Here is a 17,810-nt window from a genome sequence, read left to right as displayed (position 1 = left end):
ACTTGCTGACCCAACAAAACAATCAGATCCTGCACAGCCAACTCAGGACCTTAAATCTGGCAGCATGGCAGATAATGTAGCCATTCAGAACACTCCTCTTTCAAAAGCTGTTATGGATGTCATTTTGGAGGTCAGGAGGCTCAGTACCAGAAAATCTTATGCAGAAAAATGGAAGAGATTTTGTGCTTGGAACCAGGAACAAGGCATTGACACGTGTGTACCAAATATCCCTCAGATTCTACAATACCTAACTGAGATGCTAAACAAAGGCCTTTCTTTCTCATCTATTAAGATTCATGCCTCTGCCATTTCAGCCCATTACAATATGGAACCACCTATCTTTTCTCATCCTTTAATAAGGCAGTACCTCAGAGGGGCCAAAAACATTAGGCCTCCAAGGAGAGCACTAATTCCGGCCTAGGATCTCAATTATGTTTTGGAAAAACTCACACTGCCTCCAGTCAACAGCAGATATAAAATTCTTATTCTGGAAAACAGCTCTGCTCCTAGCAATAACCTCTGCAAGGTGAGTCTCAGAGTTACAAGCACTCATGGCTGTGGAACTTCATCATTTTTCATCTAGACAGGGTTTCTCTGAGGACAAACCCTACATTTATGCCTAAGGTGGTGTCCAGTGTGGCTCTTAACCAAACCATTCACTTGCCAACCTTTTATCCTAATCCACAGAACAAGGGTGAGAAAATTCTGCATTCTTTGGACATACACAGGCAGTTACGATTCTACTTGGACAGAACTAAAGCTTTCAGAAAGACTGAGCAACTTTTAGTGTCATATGCTGCAGGATCACAAGGAAAGGCCATCTCAAAACAGACTATTTCAAAATGGATAGGCCATTGCATCAGTTTCTGCTATTTTCAACATGGCAAATCAGTGCCTAAGGGCATCAGGCCTCATTCCACAAGAGAAGCAAAAACTTCAGTAGCCTTTCTCAGAGGAGTACCAACCAAAAATATCCTGAAGGCTGCAACTTGGAGTTCAGTGCACACCTTCACAAAGCACTACCACTTACCTCTGTACTCTAAATCCAGAGCAGGCTTTGCCACTGAAGTTCTGGAGGGTCTTATAGCCTCTCCTAATCCTATTTAGCCCAGCCACCCTTCCTCAGCTTTGGGATTCAACGCAAGAGTAATGACTGCAACAGTGAAACACGTTGAACATAGTACAGTTGTGTACCTACCATTAATGTAGATGTTAGAGTGTATTCACTGTTGCAGTCCAGGTTATCCACCCACCATCCCCCTTTCCTTTGCTGGGACTTATCTGCACTTCTCTATCCTATACAACTTATTTGGTGTATTTGCTTGTAGGTGAAGGAAATGTTATTTTTGTGCATGCATTTTTATTGGCATATTTTTCAGCCTACCAATTTGGGGGCACCTGACATCTGGGGCAAGAAAAACTGAAGAAAATGGCATCGGCTGCATCTTTTATACCCCTGGCGCACTGACGTCAGGGAAGAGGAGACAGCAACCGACGCCGGACCAAGACTTTGGAATTCTGGCAGACTGCTGGTAGCCTGCCAGCAGGATAACCCAAGAGTAATGAATGCAACAGTGAATACACTCGAACATCTACATTTATGGTAGGTACACAACTGTACTTTCTTAAAAAGATGGAATATAAAGCTAAATCTATGCAAACTGTTAAAGATTTTTTTACAAGTACAACTCCAAGATTTAGTAGCCAGATCCTGTCAAGCCAAACCAAGACACAGCAAAAACACCATGTTTCAGTCCCAGGGGACTCCCAGAACTAAGCAGTGGGGGGCCTCCACTTCCAAATCTGGAAATAAGACACCCCCCTATGGTAAACAGTCTCAATGACTTCCTTTTAAAATTCCCAAGCACTTATCTTTTGACCGCCCCTTTGAGGGGGAAAGATTGCTCTTCATGCAAAGAACTGGGAACTCATAACCCAAGACAAATGGCTTTTAAATAGTGTCCCAGCGATATAAATTTCATTTCCACACGTTGCCAATACCAAACAGATGGCCAGACCTGCCCCCAAATCAGTAGGCAGAGGCTCAAAAACAAGTACTTTCCCTCTTAAGCATGGGGGCTATTCAACTGGTACCAGAAGAGGGAAAGGGATAAGGTTTCTATTCCAGGCTTTTTCTGGTACCCAGAAAAGACAAGTCATGGTGTCCAATCCTGGACCTCTCTACTCTAAACATCTTTCTGGAGATTCCAAAATTCAAGATGCTGACTCTTCACCAATTACTTCCTATGCTAGGCAAAGACGTCTGGTTAGCAACTCTAGATTTAAAAGAAGCATGCCTGCACATCCCAAGCAGGGAATCCTGCAGAAGATATCTACGCTTCAAAGCAGGCTACTTGCATTATCAGTTCTCTACACTGCCTTTTGGCTTGTCTACTGCACCCAGGGTATTTACAAAGTTCCTGGCTCCAGTTATTGCTTTTTGCAGGCAAAGAAATATTCAAATATATCCATACCTGGACGATTGTCTAATTCTGGCAGAAAACCAGGGCATACTTTTCATCTGGCGTTTGTAAAAAGGGTTCTAACATGTCTGGGGTACACCATAAACAAAAAGAAATCACAACCTATCAACAGATTACATTCCTGGGTGCAAGCTTGAATACAACTGCCCAGATGGCTTTCCTCACGCCAGAGAAGCAAATTCATTTAGTAACTTACTTCATACAAGTGGCCACAAAAACCCTGCTTCTCTGCAAGACAAATACTGCAAGCCTTGGGGTTCATGGCCTCCTGCATTCTTCTAATTCCATGTGCAAGACTGCATATGAGGAAACTACAGTGGTATCTAAAATGTTTGAGTCAATATTTTCACAGACTGGAAACGGTGATTCCTATCATACCTTGCCTACGCCTGGAGTTCCTGTGGTGGGCAGAGGCCTGCTACCTAAACAAGGGGCTACCATTCACACTACCCCCTGCCGCCCAAACCCTAACTACAGATGTATCAGACTATGCATGGGGGGCTCACCTGGCAGGGAAGTGCATTCAGGGCAAATGGAACCCAAATCAAATGCACCTACATATCGATTAAAAAGAAATGTTAGCTGTACATAATGCTCTGACAGCCTTCAAGGACTACATTCTTCCAGGACAACTAATGGTAAAGATGGACAACACCATGGTTATGTGGTACATAAGCAGGGAGGTACACATCCCTACCCCTTCTGCAGACTAGCCATGGCATTGTGGAACACAGCCTTGAGCTATCAAGTGCACCTACAAGCTCAATTCCTGCCAGGAAAATTGAATACACTGGCAAATGGACTAAGCAGAAACCTCATGGACCCACACGAGTGGAAACTAGAACCATTGATTTTCAACATGTTGACAAGCGAATAGGGGAGCTCAGACTTGGATCTAATTGCCTCCCCCCCAGAACTACCAGTTGAACAAGTTTTGCACAAGGACTCTCCACCAACAAGCCTGGAAAGTGGATGCTCTGTCCTTCAGCTGGAAAAACCTATCAGTGTACGCGCCCCCCCCCCCCCACTGCTGCTGCTCTCCAAAGTTCTACTAAAAGTCAAACGGGACAAACCAAGGATGATTTTGATTGCTCCAGACTGGCCGCGCCAACACTAGTACCCCCTCCTGCGCAGTATATCGCAGTTATCTCCATGGCACCTGCCTCGGATCCCTTCCTTGCTGTCTCAGCAGGAGAACCAAATTCTGCACCCTCCGCTTCCAACATTGAACCTTGCAGCCTGGCTAATCACTTAGTCACCCCTCGGCAAACCTGTGATGGATGTCATCTTGGAGGCAAGACCTAGTATTCGAAAATCTTATGCTGACAAATGGAAAAGATTCTGTGCCTGGAACCAGTCTTTAGGGATGAGCACAGCAGCGCCCAATTTACCTCAGATTTTGCAATACTTAACTGAGATGCTTCACAAGGGCCTGTCTTTTTCCTCCATTAAAATCCACGCCTCAGCTATTTCAGCTCATTATAACACAGAACCTCCCCTCTTCTTTCATCCTATGCCCAAGCAGCGTCTCAGAGGGGCAAAAAACTTGAGACCACCCAGGTGAGCTCCAACCCCTGCCTGGGACCTTAACTTTGTTTTGGAGAAACTCATTCTACCTCCTTTCGAGCCAGCTGCTACTGCAGACTCATTACAGCCGAGTGCTCCTCCAGGCGTCTTCTGCAATTAACCCCTACTGCTCCTCTAGGCGTAAAATATGGATTGTTCATATTTGCATTAATATTTCCAAAACCATGTTACTCACAAGGTACCAGGATATTTTGTCTTGAGCCATATGTGATGGCAAACACAACTCTATTGATATTTAACCTCTTTCAATGAGAGTTTTCTAGAACTCTAAGGTGATAACTTAGTTTTTAAAGGCTTAAGCCACGCCCACTAGGGGTTAAAGGTGCACACTCAAAAGAGCTGCTCCGGAGTGAAAATTTATTTCTTGGAAAACAGCCTTCTGTTTAGCAATCACTTCAGCTAGAAGGATATGGCAGTGGAGCCTTTCATCATCGTTCATGCGGACAGGGTATCTCTCAGGACTAATCCATCCTTTATGTCCAAGGTGGTTTCAAGTGTGTCTCTTAATCAGTCCATTCATTTGCCAAACTTCTTTCCCAATCCACAGAACAAAGGGGAACAGATTCTGCATTCCTTGGATGTGCACAGACAACTTAGATTCTACTTGGGCAGGACTAAACCACGAAGAAAATCTGAACTGCTGGTAGCATTTTCTGCAGGGACAGATGGGAAGGCTATTTCAAAACAAACCATTTCTAAATGGATAAGCCATTGCATTCATATCTGCTATAACCACCATGGAAAACCTTTCCCCAGGGGATCGGATCTCTCTCCACCAGGGCTGCATCTACTTCTGCAGCCTTTCTCAGAGGTGTTCTACCTGGGACATCCTAGAAGCTGCTACCTGGAGCTCTGTGCATACTTTCACCAAGCATCATCATTTACTAATTTTCTTTAAATCCAGAGCTGGCTTTGCCACTGTTGTCTTGCAGGGTCTTATAGCTGGCCCTAATGCTGTATAAACTCCTCCTCCCAAACATAGCTTTGGGAATCTACCCAACTGTAATGACTGCAACAGTGAAACACGAAGAACATAGTACAGTTGTGTACACTTACCATAAATGTAGGCGTTCGAGTGTATTCACTGTTGCAGTCCTGGTTACCCTTTTTCCAGCCCCCTAACTTTTTCTGGCTATACCTCTACTTTCCTTTACTGTGCTTAAAAGCCTTTTTGATGTATTTGCTTTTTGTTGGAGGTATACTTTTGTGTTTTTATGTTTGATTGCTCCCCATTAGGGGGGCACCTCACATCTGGGGCAAGAAAAACGGATGTAATGGTGTTGGCTGCATGTTTTATACCCCTGACTACCTGATGTCATGGAAGAAGGGACAGCAACCAACGCATGACCCGAGACTTGGTTAATTAGGCTGACTGAGGGCAACCTGCCAGCAGATTACGCAAATGTAATGACTGCAACAGTGAATACACTCAATCTACATTTATGGTAAGAGTACACAACTGTACTTTGCTGCAACTCTCTAACTTTAGGTACATTTACCAGTTATGTCTACAGCCTTCATTGGTTGCTAATGGCTTGAAGGTTATGGCATCTTTTTAGGCTAAACCTATCCAATAGGTTAGTTGACATGCTAGAAGCTATGTCTGAAAGTCATGCAGCCATAGTTTCTAAGAGTACGATAAAAACAATATGTGAGGTACTTGATTTACCCTAATGATGATGCATCTTTGAAAGTTAAGCTCTGGCTGCAGGATATACCCCATCCCACACACACCTGAGAATTTGTGTTGTGTTGTGTTGTTGTGACTGTAGTGCGTGTTTTAGTGTAGTATTCCATATTTTTTATTGGTGGGGTGGGGGCATGACAAGAGGTGGAAGGGTGGTATCTACAGGGGTCTGATTTTGAAAAGTGAAAATAACGTTGGAAGGCCTGAAACAAAAACTTGCTGAGCTGTGCACATAACTGAAAGGTGCAAGTCTTCAAGCAAGAGTTGTGTTGTATTAACTCTGCAAGTTGATTTTTATGATCTGCAATAAATATTGTGCATGTTACACCACAAGGTAGAGAGTCCTGTGTGAAATTTGTTGGTAAGTACACTGGTCCAGAGACCCTTTTCAGACACGATCAATGCAGTTGGCAATTGAAAGGCAATATTGTGCAGTGAAATTAAAATGCAGTAGTAACAATACAAGCATAAATTCTGCTGCTAAGTTACTATACACTGTCGCACTAAGGAACAAATATAAATTACTATTGTAGATCTACAATGTGTAAAATATAGAACATAGAAGACGTGTAGAGAAGAATATTTACAGATTAGGTTTTAGTTGTCTTCATATTGTCAGCAAAGCTAGTAAGCAAACATGTCTTATCTTTTTGTTCTACTTGTGTTTCCTTTCTTTAAAAATGTCTTCACCTGATATCTGTTCTCTTCACCTTTTTTGCAGTTCCACTGATTTATTTTAAGCCAAGATGTGTTTTGTACAAGTAATCTGCAGAGATCTTTTGGAAATTCAGACCAGTTGTTGGTTATTGGCCAAGAGTTTGTTTTGAGTAAAATGTGCTTTTAGAAAGACTTGAAAATAATTTTTTCCATCTTTCTCTTTTTAGAGTCAATTGCTCATTTTATTTTAAAATTGGAGCATGTCGTCATGGGGACAGATGTTCTCGGTTACACAACAGGCCAACATTTAGTCAGGTGAGTTCATATATGTTAAGGTTTTATTGTTATTTATCTTTTGCACTGAATTGCCTCTTTGAAGATTTTTTTTTTTGGAGGGGGGGGGTGTTAATAGAGTACTTTGCTGTTTTCCATTTTTGTTTGCATTTCCCTTTATAGAATTCCAGCTACTTTTCCGTTATCGGGGCAACAGCTGGAGTAAGCAGTTGGAATGTTACGTCACACTGCTGCCGATAAAGTGCTTTTTATTCTTTCCTTTAACAAGTTTGGTAGATGTTTGCGTTTCCTCTCTCTCTTTTTCTTCTCTGGGACTGATTTCACTACAAACACTGCTACTTTGTTAGGCATTCCTTACTAGATGCTGATGTTCATCGTGCATACAGCTGCAGTCCTCGCGGATGGGTTCTCCTGCCGTCAGGCGGGTCCTCGGTCGGCCGAATTCCAAAGTCTAGGTCTGGCATCGGTTGTCGTCGCTTCTTCCCTGACGTCAGTGCGACGGGTATAAAGGAACCAGCCGACGCCATTTTCTTCAGTCTGTCTTGCCACGTGGTGCCCGAAGCAGAAGCAGTTTGCAAGTGCCGGTCGGCCAGCTCCTGAGATTACGAAAATTTGGAAACTGAAGTCTTCTTAAAAGCTAAGTACCCCGTTGGGGAACCTTTTCTTGCCTCAGACCAATGTCAAAGTTAATAATTGTATTTCTTGTGGGAAGCAAATACCGCATAAGGATTTCCATTCCCTCTGTATACCTTGTTTAGGCCCAGACCACGAGGTCTCGGTTTGCCGCTTTTGTGCTACATTCAACAAACACACTAAGCGTCGGGCGGAGTTCGCCCAGCATTATTTTAGAAAAGCATTTAACCATACTATGTCGTCGGATACTCCGGTTTTGTCTAAAAAATGAAAAGACAAGGACCGACACGCGAGGTCCGCGGCCTCTACCGACACCACGCCAAAGCCGGCTACACGTGGTCCGGTTCTCAGTGAGGTGCCTACGCAGCCCCTGCCTACCGACGACCTGACTTTGACGGTGTCTGGAAAACTGAATTTACCACAAATACTACAATATTTGACTGAACTGCTAAGCGCTGGACTGACTTTCTCCTCCATCAAAATCCATGCCTCAGCCATTTCTGCAGAATACAACACTGATCCACCTTTATTCTATCACCCTCTCTTAAGACATTTCCTCAGAGGGGCTAGGAATTTGAGACCTCCAAGGAAACAACTAATACCTGTTTGGGATCTTAATTTCATTCTGGAAAAACTGACCCTGCCTCCTTTTGAGCTAGCTGCTTCAGCAGATTTGCAATACTTGTTCTGGAAAACGGCTTTCCTTCTGGCTATCACCTCGGCTCGTAGAGTTTCAGAATTACAGGCTCTCATGGCTGTCCAGCCTTTTATCATCTTCCATCAGGACAGAGTTTCCTTACGAACCAACCCGTCCTTTATGCCTAAAGTGGTATCCAGGTTAGCTTTAAATCAGGCCATACACTTACCTACTTTTTATCCTAATCCTCAAAACAAAGGGGAGAGATTGCTACATTCCTTGGACATCCACAGACAACTGCGTTATTATTTGGACAGAACAAAACCTTTCAGAAAATCAGAACAGCTCTTTGTGGCCTATGCTGTAGGAGCTCAAGGAAAGCCAATTTCCAAACGGACAATTTCAAAATGGATAGCCCACTGCATACGCTTTTGCTATTCCTTTCATGGCAAAACTGTACCTACAGGCATTAGAACTCATTCCACCAGAGCCACAGCCGCCTCTACAGCCTTCCTCAGAGGAGTTCCTACCAAGGATATCATGAAAGCAGCCACTTGGAGTTCTGTGCATACCTTCTCCAAGCACTACAACTTACCATTATACTCCAAATCTAGAGCAGGCTTTGCCACTGCAGTCTTGCAGGGCATTTTGTCTCCTAGTTACACCTAGTGTCTACCACCCCTTTCTTAGCTTTGGGATTCTACCCATCTGTGAGGACTGCAGCTGTATGCACGATGAACATGGTACAATTTTGTACCTACCATAAATGTAGATGTTAGAGTGCTAATACAGCTGCAGTCCAGGTTTCCCACCCTCCTTCCCCTCTAGGGGTATTCTTTTATGGTGTATTTGCTTGCAACTACTGTTTTTTGATTATATTGCATTACATTATTACCTAATTTTATGTATTGCCTTCCTTCTGGGGGCACCTGACATCTGGGGCAAGAAAAACTGAAGAAAATGGCATTGGCTGGTTCCTTTATACCCCTGTCACACTAACGTCAGGGAAGAAGCGACGACAACCGACGCTGGACCTAGACTTTGGAATTCGGCCGACCGAGGACCCGTCTGACGGCAGGAGAACCCATCTGTGAGGACTGCAGCTGTATTAGCACTCTAACATCTACATTTATGGTAGGTACAAAACTGTACTTTTTGAAAAGTGGAACTACCATAGTTGCTTTTCTAAGTGTTTTATGTTAGCTGCATTATGCATTGTGTGTGGAAGTAAGAATCTACCGTAGGTGCTTTTTAAAACTTGTAAAGTGTTCGTACTTTTCCGTTATCTGGCCAGCAACAATAATGAGCAGTTGAAAGGTTAGCCGGACTTTACCAGGCAACACGGTATTACTACTCTTGACAGTAGCATTAAATATCCCAGGTAAGAATATATTTTGAAATCGTAATTGGCCTAGTAGTGCTTGTCATTATCAACCTAGAACCATTAAAAGCAGCATAAGCATAACCACCCCCAGTGAAACCATACCGCCCAAGTATACGGAGACCAACTTTAAAATGTAACAGGTTGGTTCGAGATAACTTCCAAATGTTCCACCTTTGTCACCGCAATTACCAACACAAAATGGTGCACCTGTTGTGTGCTTGCTATTCTCTTCCTGTTCGTATCACTGAAAGAAAGTAGAACGGATTTAGGCACTTGTCTTTAACTCTGGGATGGTGTTAAGAAGGAGTCAAGGTTTAAAAAAGTCATGGCAACGTTACATGTCTTGGTTTCTGAAAACCACGTTACCTTCGCTGAAGTCCCTGTAAACCTGTCACCCTCGCTGATGTCCTATAAAACGAAGTGCTTTTGTCTTTTACAATGTGAATGGAATACAGTGTCTGGAAAAGTGCATTTATTCATTTTTCCCCATATTTTGAAGTAGAACTGTATTGTCCAAACATCTGACGGCTGTACCCACTTTGGCAGCAGTGTGATGTAACATTCCAACTGCTCATTCCAGCTGTTGCCCCGATAACGGAAAAGTACCGAATTCCATAAAACTTTAATGAAGCATTGTGGGGGATGTGGCAAATAATAATATACCATCCTAATTCCAAGTATAGTTTCTTATACTGCTGGCTCCTTATTCTCTTACTGTTAGAAATAGTTGAAAATTTTAGCTGAATTCTGCTCGTTTTTGGATGCAAGCATTAGAATAGCTGTTATGCACCAACAACCTGCTAGCTAAGTATGTGCTTCTTTTTACATAGGTATAGACTGTGGAGACGGTGCAATGATAGTTTAAAGGTCTGTAAAGTATTGCATTTGATTTTGTAAAGCCCAAGTTGTAGGGACCAGGAAACACTTCAGGTGTTAGGACAGCTCAGCACATAAAAAACTTTCTCAGGCTGCTAACCCTTCCTACTCTTATTTCATAGTGGACTGCTTCTTCCTGCTTAATATTGTCTGCTAATTATTGAGAGCTTTCTTTTCTATCTTCAGTTTCATTTTCTCTTATGATTTTCTTGGTGGTTTTAGTTTTTGCAAGCAACTGTAAGTGCAAAAGCAAATCCGTTCTGCAGGTAATCACTCTCACTGGCTAGTTTCCACAGCGCCAGCTTTTTAAAAATTGTGTGTTAAGTTCAATGGTACAATGAAGTCTTATCTTTGAAAGGCACTGGAACATTTTTCGATGTATTAGAAGGGTTTCCTGAATGAACCGGTGGACTTGAGTGTTTGCTCTGCTTACTTCTGGTGTTGTTTTCGTGGCAAACCTTGAGGCAGATGTGAACGTCTGGAGAAGCTCCTCCTTCATTCATAGCTTTTCTGTAGAGATTATAATGCTCAAAAAGGTATCTGGACACAAAACTGAAACAAAACTTGTTTTACAGCTGTTATTGTTAGACCTTGCCACCACTGATGCTAACACCTTTAAGCTTTTTGTTGATCCTGCTGTCTGTCCCATCTCCTTGTTGGGTATGGGATATATACCTTTAAATGCTCGTGGAGGTTGGACCAGGGTGCACTACAGTGGGACTTTGTGCAGCTATGGCTTTGGTACATGTAAGGGTGGGTGGGTGTAAAGTCCCTTCTATAGGAGTGCAGGGGGCAGGGGGCTTGGCCCTTGCTAAAATTGTACTTTCAGGTTCCATTCCGTAACATGAAAAAAAAAGTGTCAAAACATAACTCGTGGTACACACCAACTGTAACGTCATGTTATTTAGATCACACTCTTTCTCTTTTTGGCAAGTATTGAGCCTCCTGAAATAACACCGTGTCAGAGAAGAATTTCTGTTGTGAGTGAAAAAGTGCATGTGCAGCAGTGAAGAAATATTTGCCTTCATAGACTCTCCATGTTTGGAGTTACTGAAGTACAGTTCATAGTGGAAATATGATTCATCTGTTCCTTTTCGGATTACCTGTACTGCATGAAGGAAACCTGGTTGAAAAATGAAAGCTTTAGGTCCAGAAGTGTAATTTATTCGTCATTGCAGTGAGATAGCTGAAAAATATGACACAGTGTGGGATGCTGCCATCTGGCATGTTGCGGGTGAAGAGGGCATAAATAAATTTATCTCTTACTTTACTTGAAGACTGAAAAATAGTAGCACTTAGTCAATAATTGCAGTCATCCCTGACAGAACTTTCCATTTATTGGACATTTTGTTTTTCTTTTCAAGAGGATGGAATCCAACAGAGACTACAGCTATGTATGCTGCTGAGATAGAGGGTATATTCAAAGACTGTGAATTTGCCTAATGCTTTAATGAGACAAAAATTAATTTACTGGTATAAGAAATGATGAAGCATTGCTAACTGGTAACCAACCACTAAACTGATAAAACCACAGAGACAGGAAACATCTCCGCAAAGCTGCTGAAACTACCAAAAACTTTATTAAAACAAAAAACAGTTAAGCACTTTAATCACAGAAACTTGGGACTACTTTAGAGCTTCAGATTTAAAAAAAAAATTAAAATGAGAGCATTTTATTGAATTAAGTAAAGCATTTTGTTGGTCTCTCTTAGTAATAGCTAGAATGTGTTCATAAATTCTAGCTTTTAAATGTGTTTCAGTTTTCCATCATAAAATGCAGGATGCACAAGGCAACTCACTATGTAAAGAACACCTGATGTATTACAGTTTAACTTCTCATTGTTTGTTAATTTTGGGTAAGAATCAGTTGTACCTGCACTGACTGCAAGCACCACAATTTACCATCCCATGTTTTTCACTTAAGACCCTAAGCCTTTTGACCATGTCCTTAATGTTTTTTACCCCTTTTGTAAGCCACAGTGGGGTGTTCTCTTAATTTATTCTTTAAATAGTATAACTTAGACATAAGTTATCAATTTTTAACAATCAAATCTTTAACACATCTGCTAGTAGTTACAAAGCTTGGTTCTTTGTGGATGTGATTCCAGCTTATACTATTTATTATGTATATTAGAAAATCTATTGGCTGATATGGTCACCTTCAGTTTTACTCCATTAACCCCCACCACCTGACAACTCGAGAAATACCTCCAACCACAGCTCTCTCAACTGTAACTCGGAAGTAGTCCTCGGTGTGCTTTCCATAGCCAAAAACACTGCATCAGTCAGACCTGATAACATCCCACAATGCTTCCTTAATAGCATGAAACATAACTAGTTGGACTCACTAGAAGCAGTAATCAGTTACAGCATCCAAACTAATTTCTTACTAAGTGAATGGAAGACTGCAACTGTTATCCCACTGCACAAGGGCAGGCCATCCACTGACCCTGAAAACTACTGACCCTCTAATCCTGAATTAATCGAATATGTAAGGCCACAGAAGAAATAATCATGGACATAATGCACAGTGACATGGGAAAACTTTAGGCACTGGATCCAATCCAGTTTGGTTTCAAGGGCAGGCTTAGTCTACTCAACCTGTTGAGTTTCTTCAAGAAGGTCACCAAAGCAGTATATAAGAGCAAAACTATACATTCTGCTTACTCTGACCTGGCGAAAGTATTTGGCACAGTACCCCACTCAGGCATTGTAGATAAGCCCAGGAAACTAGCCAGTCACTGGGATAGCCGACTGGCTCGCAGACAGGACACAAGAAGTTAGGGTAAGGGTAGTCTACTGCCACAAAAAGACCAGTAACTAGCAGTCTCCCAGACAGCGGCTGTGCATTTCTGCTTCTCTGCAGTCAAGCCTGTCAAAGACTTCTGGCTAACCAAGTTTGCAGACTGTTGCAAACTAGGTGCAGTTATGGAATCCTCCAAAGACGCAAGACATCCTTTGTGAAGGTCTGACACAGGTGCCAGAGTTGCTGTTTAATACTCTGTGCCACAAAATACATAATATCCTTTAGAAAGGTGACCACCCCTGGAAATTATTGCATTAACAAAGTGTTAACCCTGTGGTCATGGATTTAAGAATGCGTGGGCCTTTGACCATTACTTGTCTACTGTAGTAAGGAAGTCATTCTGCGTTGCTTAACTTATAAGCAAGGGTATGGCTTCTAGGCCCAAAGATGTCATTCTGTTGTACTCAGCTCGTATCACACCAGACTTTGAGTACAATGCCACTTTTGAGATGTACTTGACCAGGTAGCAGTTAGTCATTAGAGATTCCTCACATAAAGACTATATGGTGTAGAAAATCTGTCCTATGCGGTGTACCTCAAAGCCTCATCCTAGTACTCTTCTACAGACTGCTGAGGAGTGATCTATGCTTTGTCTTCAAATAGCCTCTGACCCAGCCCATAAGAACCTGTTTGACTTCTGTAGAACAAAGACCACCAGAAATGCCCAGTCTAGGGACACAAAAACTCTTCTGCAATATAAATAAGAGATACTGGAGGGACAGGTATTTATCTCAGAGACAACCCCTTCTCTGAAACTTAATTCCCATCCATGTGAAGCAGAGTTCTTCCCTGCACTTCTTCACATGCAGCTTGGATCACTGGATGGGGAATTATAAATTTATTGTAAAACCAACAAGCAATCTTGACCCACGAGTATAGTGAATTGACTTTAATTGCAAGTAAACCTTTGCAAAAATGCTTCTTCAGGCCGAAAACTCAATGATAAAATCACATTTTAAAATACTTGATATAACGGGTGACCGTGAGAACAAATCATTGTTCTTGTAATTAAATAATAAAACAATTAAAAATAAGCCAATAAATAGAAGGTGAATAATTGTAGGTGTATTCTAAACATATGATTGAAATATTTTTTAAAATTAAGAATATTACCAAAAACATTGGTTAATTTTTATCTCAAGTCCCTGAATTGAGGGATGTTTATATTGAAGATCCTGTCTTCCGTTATAAAAGGTCAAGTACATTTAAAAATAAATTATAAGGAACCGGTTAAGGTGATTGGTCACAAACTAATAAAATGGGTGCTTTTTGTATAATAACTGCAGTCTTTTCAAGTACATATATACTGGTAAAACCATCATGTGTACGTTGAATGGAACTGTTTTTATGAGCTTACGGCACTTGGGGAAATGAAAAATCTAGTGTACATGGCCAAGTGCTGTAAATGTAATATTTGCATACCTCTCAACTGTGCAGATTTTCGCAGAATGTCCAGATTTTTACCTTATATTTTTGATCTGTTCCTCATAAAATTTGTGATTTTTCTGGCAAATCACTGGGGTAATCTGAGGATTGAAGTCACCAAATAATGATATACATTTGTGTTTCAGACTTCATATTCTTCAGAAAAAATGCACACTAAAACAAATTGTTATTCTAAGAACTTTCTAAGTTTATAAGAACAGTATTTAAAATCTGTCCCTATTTTTGAGCCTTTATCCCTCCATTCTGTCAGGCTTTGTCCAGATTTTTTGCGCTAAGAGGTTCGAGAGGTATGAATGGTTGTTATGTAGAGAAGACTAATCAGAAATTTAAGGATAGAATATGTAGTTGTATGTCAGAGATTAGAAGGCAAGTGGAAAGCAATACCTTGTGTAAACACATGCTAAATACAGACAGTATGCACATTTTTAAATTCATGATTTTATATTTAGTACCTGAATATATTAGGGGAGGGGATTTACAGAACTTAACTGAAAAAGAGGAAAGTGGGTTTTGTGCTTTAGGGCACAGTATCTGCCAGGACTAAATGCGGCTTTTAGTATTAAACCAGTCCTTAAAGAACCACAAATAAAGTAAAATGACTATTTCTTTAATTTTTTAATTGTTTTATTATTTAATTATAAGATTATAATTATTTAATGACTTGTTCTCATTGTCATCTGTTTAATCAAGTGTTAAAAAATGTGATTTTATCATTGAAAGAGTTTTCTGCCTGAAGAAGCATTTTTACTTGGTGATTAAAGTCTATTTACTATGCTCGTGGCTCCAGATAGCTTGTTTTTCACAGGATTCTTTTTATTTGGGTTGATACGGACTTTTGACCCAGGATATTTGTTTGCTTATTGTAAATTTTACCCCAGGTCTGCCACCACTGGCCTTATTAGAAAGAGAATGGTTGTAAATGTTCGACCACTCCTACCCAACTTATACTCATGAAAAATGAGTGGAGTCATAACCTGTCTGATACAGTTGTGAAACATGGCTAGGCTTTAAAAAGGCCTTTTAACTGTGATTAACCTGGTAACTTTTTATGAACTTAAGAGTTTCCCAGCATTTAATCAGTCCTACGGAATATGTTGGACTTTTTTTATAAGATTTATGTGGGTGGCCGTGGTGGTGGTGCAGTGGTTAGCATTGCCGCCTCACAGCAAGAGGTTCTTCGGTTCGATTCTCGGCTGTGGAGCTTTCTGTGCGGAATCTTCATGAACTCTCTCCAGTCACGTGGGTTTCCTCCAGATGCTCCAGTTTCCTCCTACATCCCAAAGACATGCTGCAGAGGTGGTGTGGACACTCTAAATTGGCCCTAGGTTTTGTGTGTGTGTGTGTGTGTGTGTGTGTGTGTGTGTGTGTGTGTGTGTGTGTGTGTGTGTGTGTGTGTGTGTGTACGCATGACTCCTGTGGAAGGTTGGGTGCCAGGCTGGCAACTCAACACTATAAAACTCCACTGCCAGTCGCTCTGCGGGCAGTTGTTCCACTGTGTTAACCCCTAAAGAGAGGAGCCGAAAGGAGAAGATAAACACAGAAACAAGTGCATTCAAAATAATTTGCATATTGTTGAAAAGATGTGTAAAAATGAACTATTTATTGAATACTGTAGGGGGGGGGACTTCTAAAATTTATTCAGAAGTACAAGGCAGAGAATATTGACCTGAAAGTGGCACACAGACTAGGCAAGGAAGTAATGCATAAAGGCAGAGAATATTGACCTGAAAGTGGCACACAGACTAAGCAAAGAAGTAATGCATAGCAGATGTGTTGATTAGAGTATATTCATCAGAGATGCACAGGGGTGTTAAATGAATAACTGTTGGTTCTTTGGGTAATGTAACAGCTACCAGTGACCTAAGTAAAAGAATCCAGTGTGTACTGTTGCCATCTGAAAAGTGTATTAACCAAATTTACATTGAAAGGATGACCTTAGCAGAAACCATTGGTAAGAAAATAAATTCAGCCTTACTTTTTCTTTCAAACAAGTACTTTTGGTCCAAGGCTTAATGGTCAAAGGTGTTTATATAAAAAAAAAGGGGGGTTGTGTACTCAAACGTTCCATGTGTATTGTCCATCTCGACCTTTATTTTCACTGGTGGTTCAGATCAGTCACGGCCTTCCCAAAAAGCTCAAAGTCTTCAGCAAAGCTCGTGGACCTCCTTCCCTGCCCATAATGCAGTTCCCTAACTTCCTCAGATCTTGTTTGCCCCAATCAGGTCATACAACTGACCAAAACTCCCTTAATATGGAGATATATATATATATATATATCTATATATATATATATATATATAAGTGGGCCAAAGGCAGTATTTCTGAGACTATGGAGATCTGTAAATCCAATAACTCCTCTGTCTCCCAGGAGTATAGGAAGGGGGTATGGAGGGTGGGTTGTGAGAGTTAAGGTTAAGATGGACAACAACCATGGAACGTTAAGGTGAGTACATACCTTCTTTGTGTTGTCAATCTTGCCTTTATTCTCACTGATGGGACCACGTCCTAAGCAACCTGATTCTTTGGTGGCTCATGGGAAAATATTCCTCAGAACCATAGAACCAAAAGAACTCCTGGAGGGCAAATCCACTTTGTAATGAGTAATAAAGGTATGGGGTTTCGCCCATGTAGCTTCAGCTCGGATGTTATCCAGGGGTAACCTTGTTTGGAAAGCTGTAGATGTAGCTATCGACATGGTTGAATGAGCATTAACAGGGAAAGGAAGAGTTCTATTCTTAAAGTTGTAGATGCAGGTTATACAAAGTGTGAGCCATCTAGATAACATAATTTTTTAAAACTGGTTGGTCTTTTCTAATCTCAGAGTAGGATATGAAGAGCTAATCTGGTTTCCTAAATACTGAAGTTCTCTGCAAGTAAAGACGTAACTGTCTTTGTACATCCAGAAGATGTGTGTTCTCCTTTGTTTTGTTAATCTGGGAAGTAAACTTGCCACTCAATAGATTGGTTTAAGTTACTTTCTGGCACTTCCTTTAGAAGAAAGGAAGGATTAGTGCGTAAAGAAACTCTATCCTTAAGAAAAACTAGGTACGGGAGCTTGATAGACGAGGCTTGCAACTCTGAAACTCTTCTAGCTGAAGTAATGGCCACTAAAAAGGGTGTTTTTCAAGTAAGAAATTTCAAATCACGTGGCTGAAGGTTTAAAGGGTGGAGAGATAATGCTTGTCAAAACGAAATTCAGATCCCAGGGAGGAGTTGGATTTTTGTATGGGGGTCTTATCGTCCCTTTCAAAAAGGCTTTACAAAGCCTATGCGACATAATTGTAGAACCGTTTTCTCCTACATGGAAATTTGAAATTGCT

At 41.2% G+C, this 17,810-nt stretch overlaps 1 protein-coding gene across 4 annotated transcripts in view; it reads left to right on the top strand.

Annotated features, from left to right (window-relative positions):
• U2AF1 (U2 small nuclear RNA auxiliary factor 1) overlaps nucleotides 1–17,810 on the top strand; it is a 1,073,176-nt gene that overhangs the window by 170,228 nt on the left and 885,138 nt on the right. For all 4 annotated transcript variants that reach the window (XM_044072241.1, XM_044072239.1, XM_044072238.1 and 1 more), the window contains exon 2: nucleotides 6,642–6,729. In XM_044072241.1, the coding sequence (XP_043928176.1) occupies nucleotides 6,642–6,729 (88 nt within the window). The remainder of the gene's footprint in view (nucleotides 1–6,641; nucleotides 6,730–17,810) is intronic.

This window comes from Protopterus annectens, chromosome 5.part0, assembly GCF_019279795.1.
Source record: "Protopterus annectens isolate FY-2018-M chromosome 5.part0, PAN1.0, whole genome shotgun sequence".
Classification (NCBI taxonomy): Eukaryota; Metazoa; Chordata; order Ceratodontiformes; family Protopteridae; genus Protopterus; species Protopterus annectens.
This window is presented reverse-complemented; position numbering and strand designations above follow the sequence as displayed.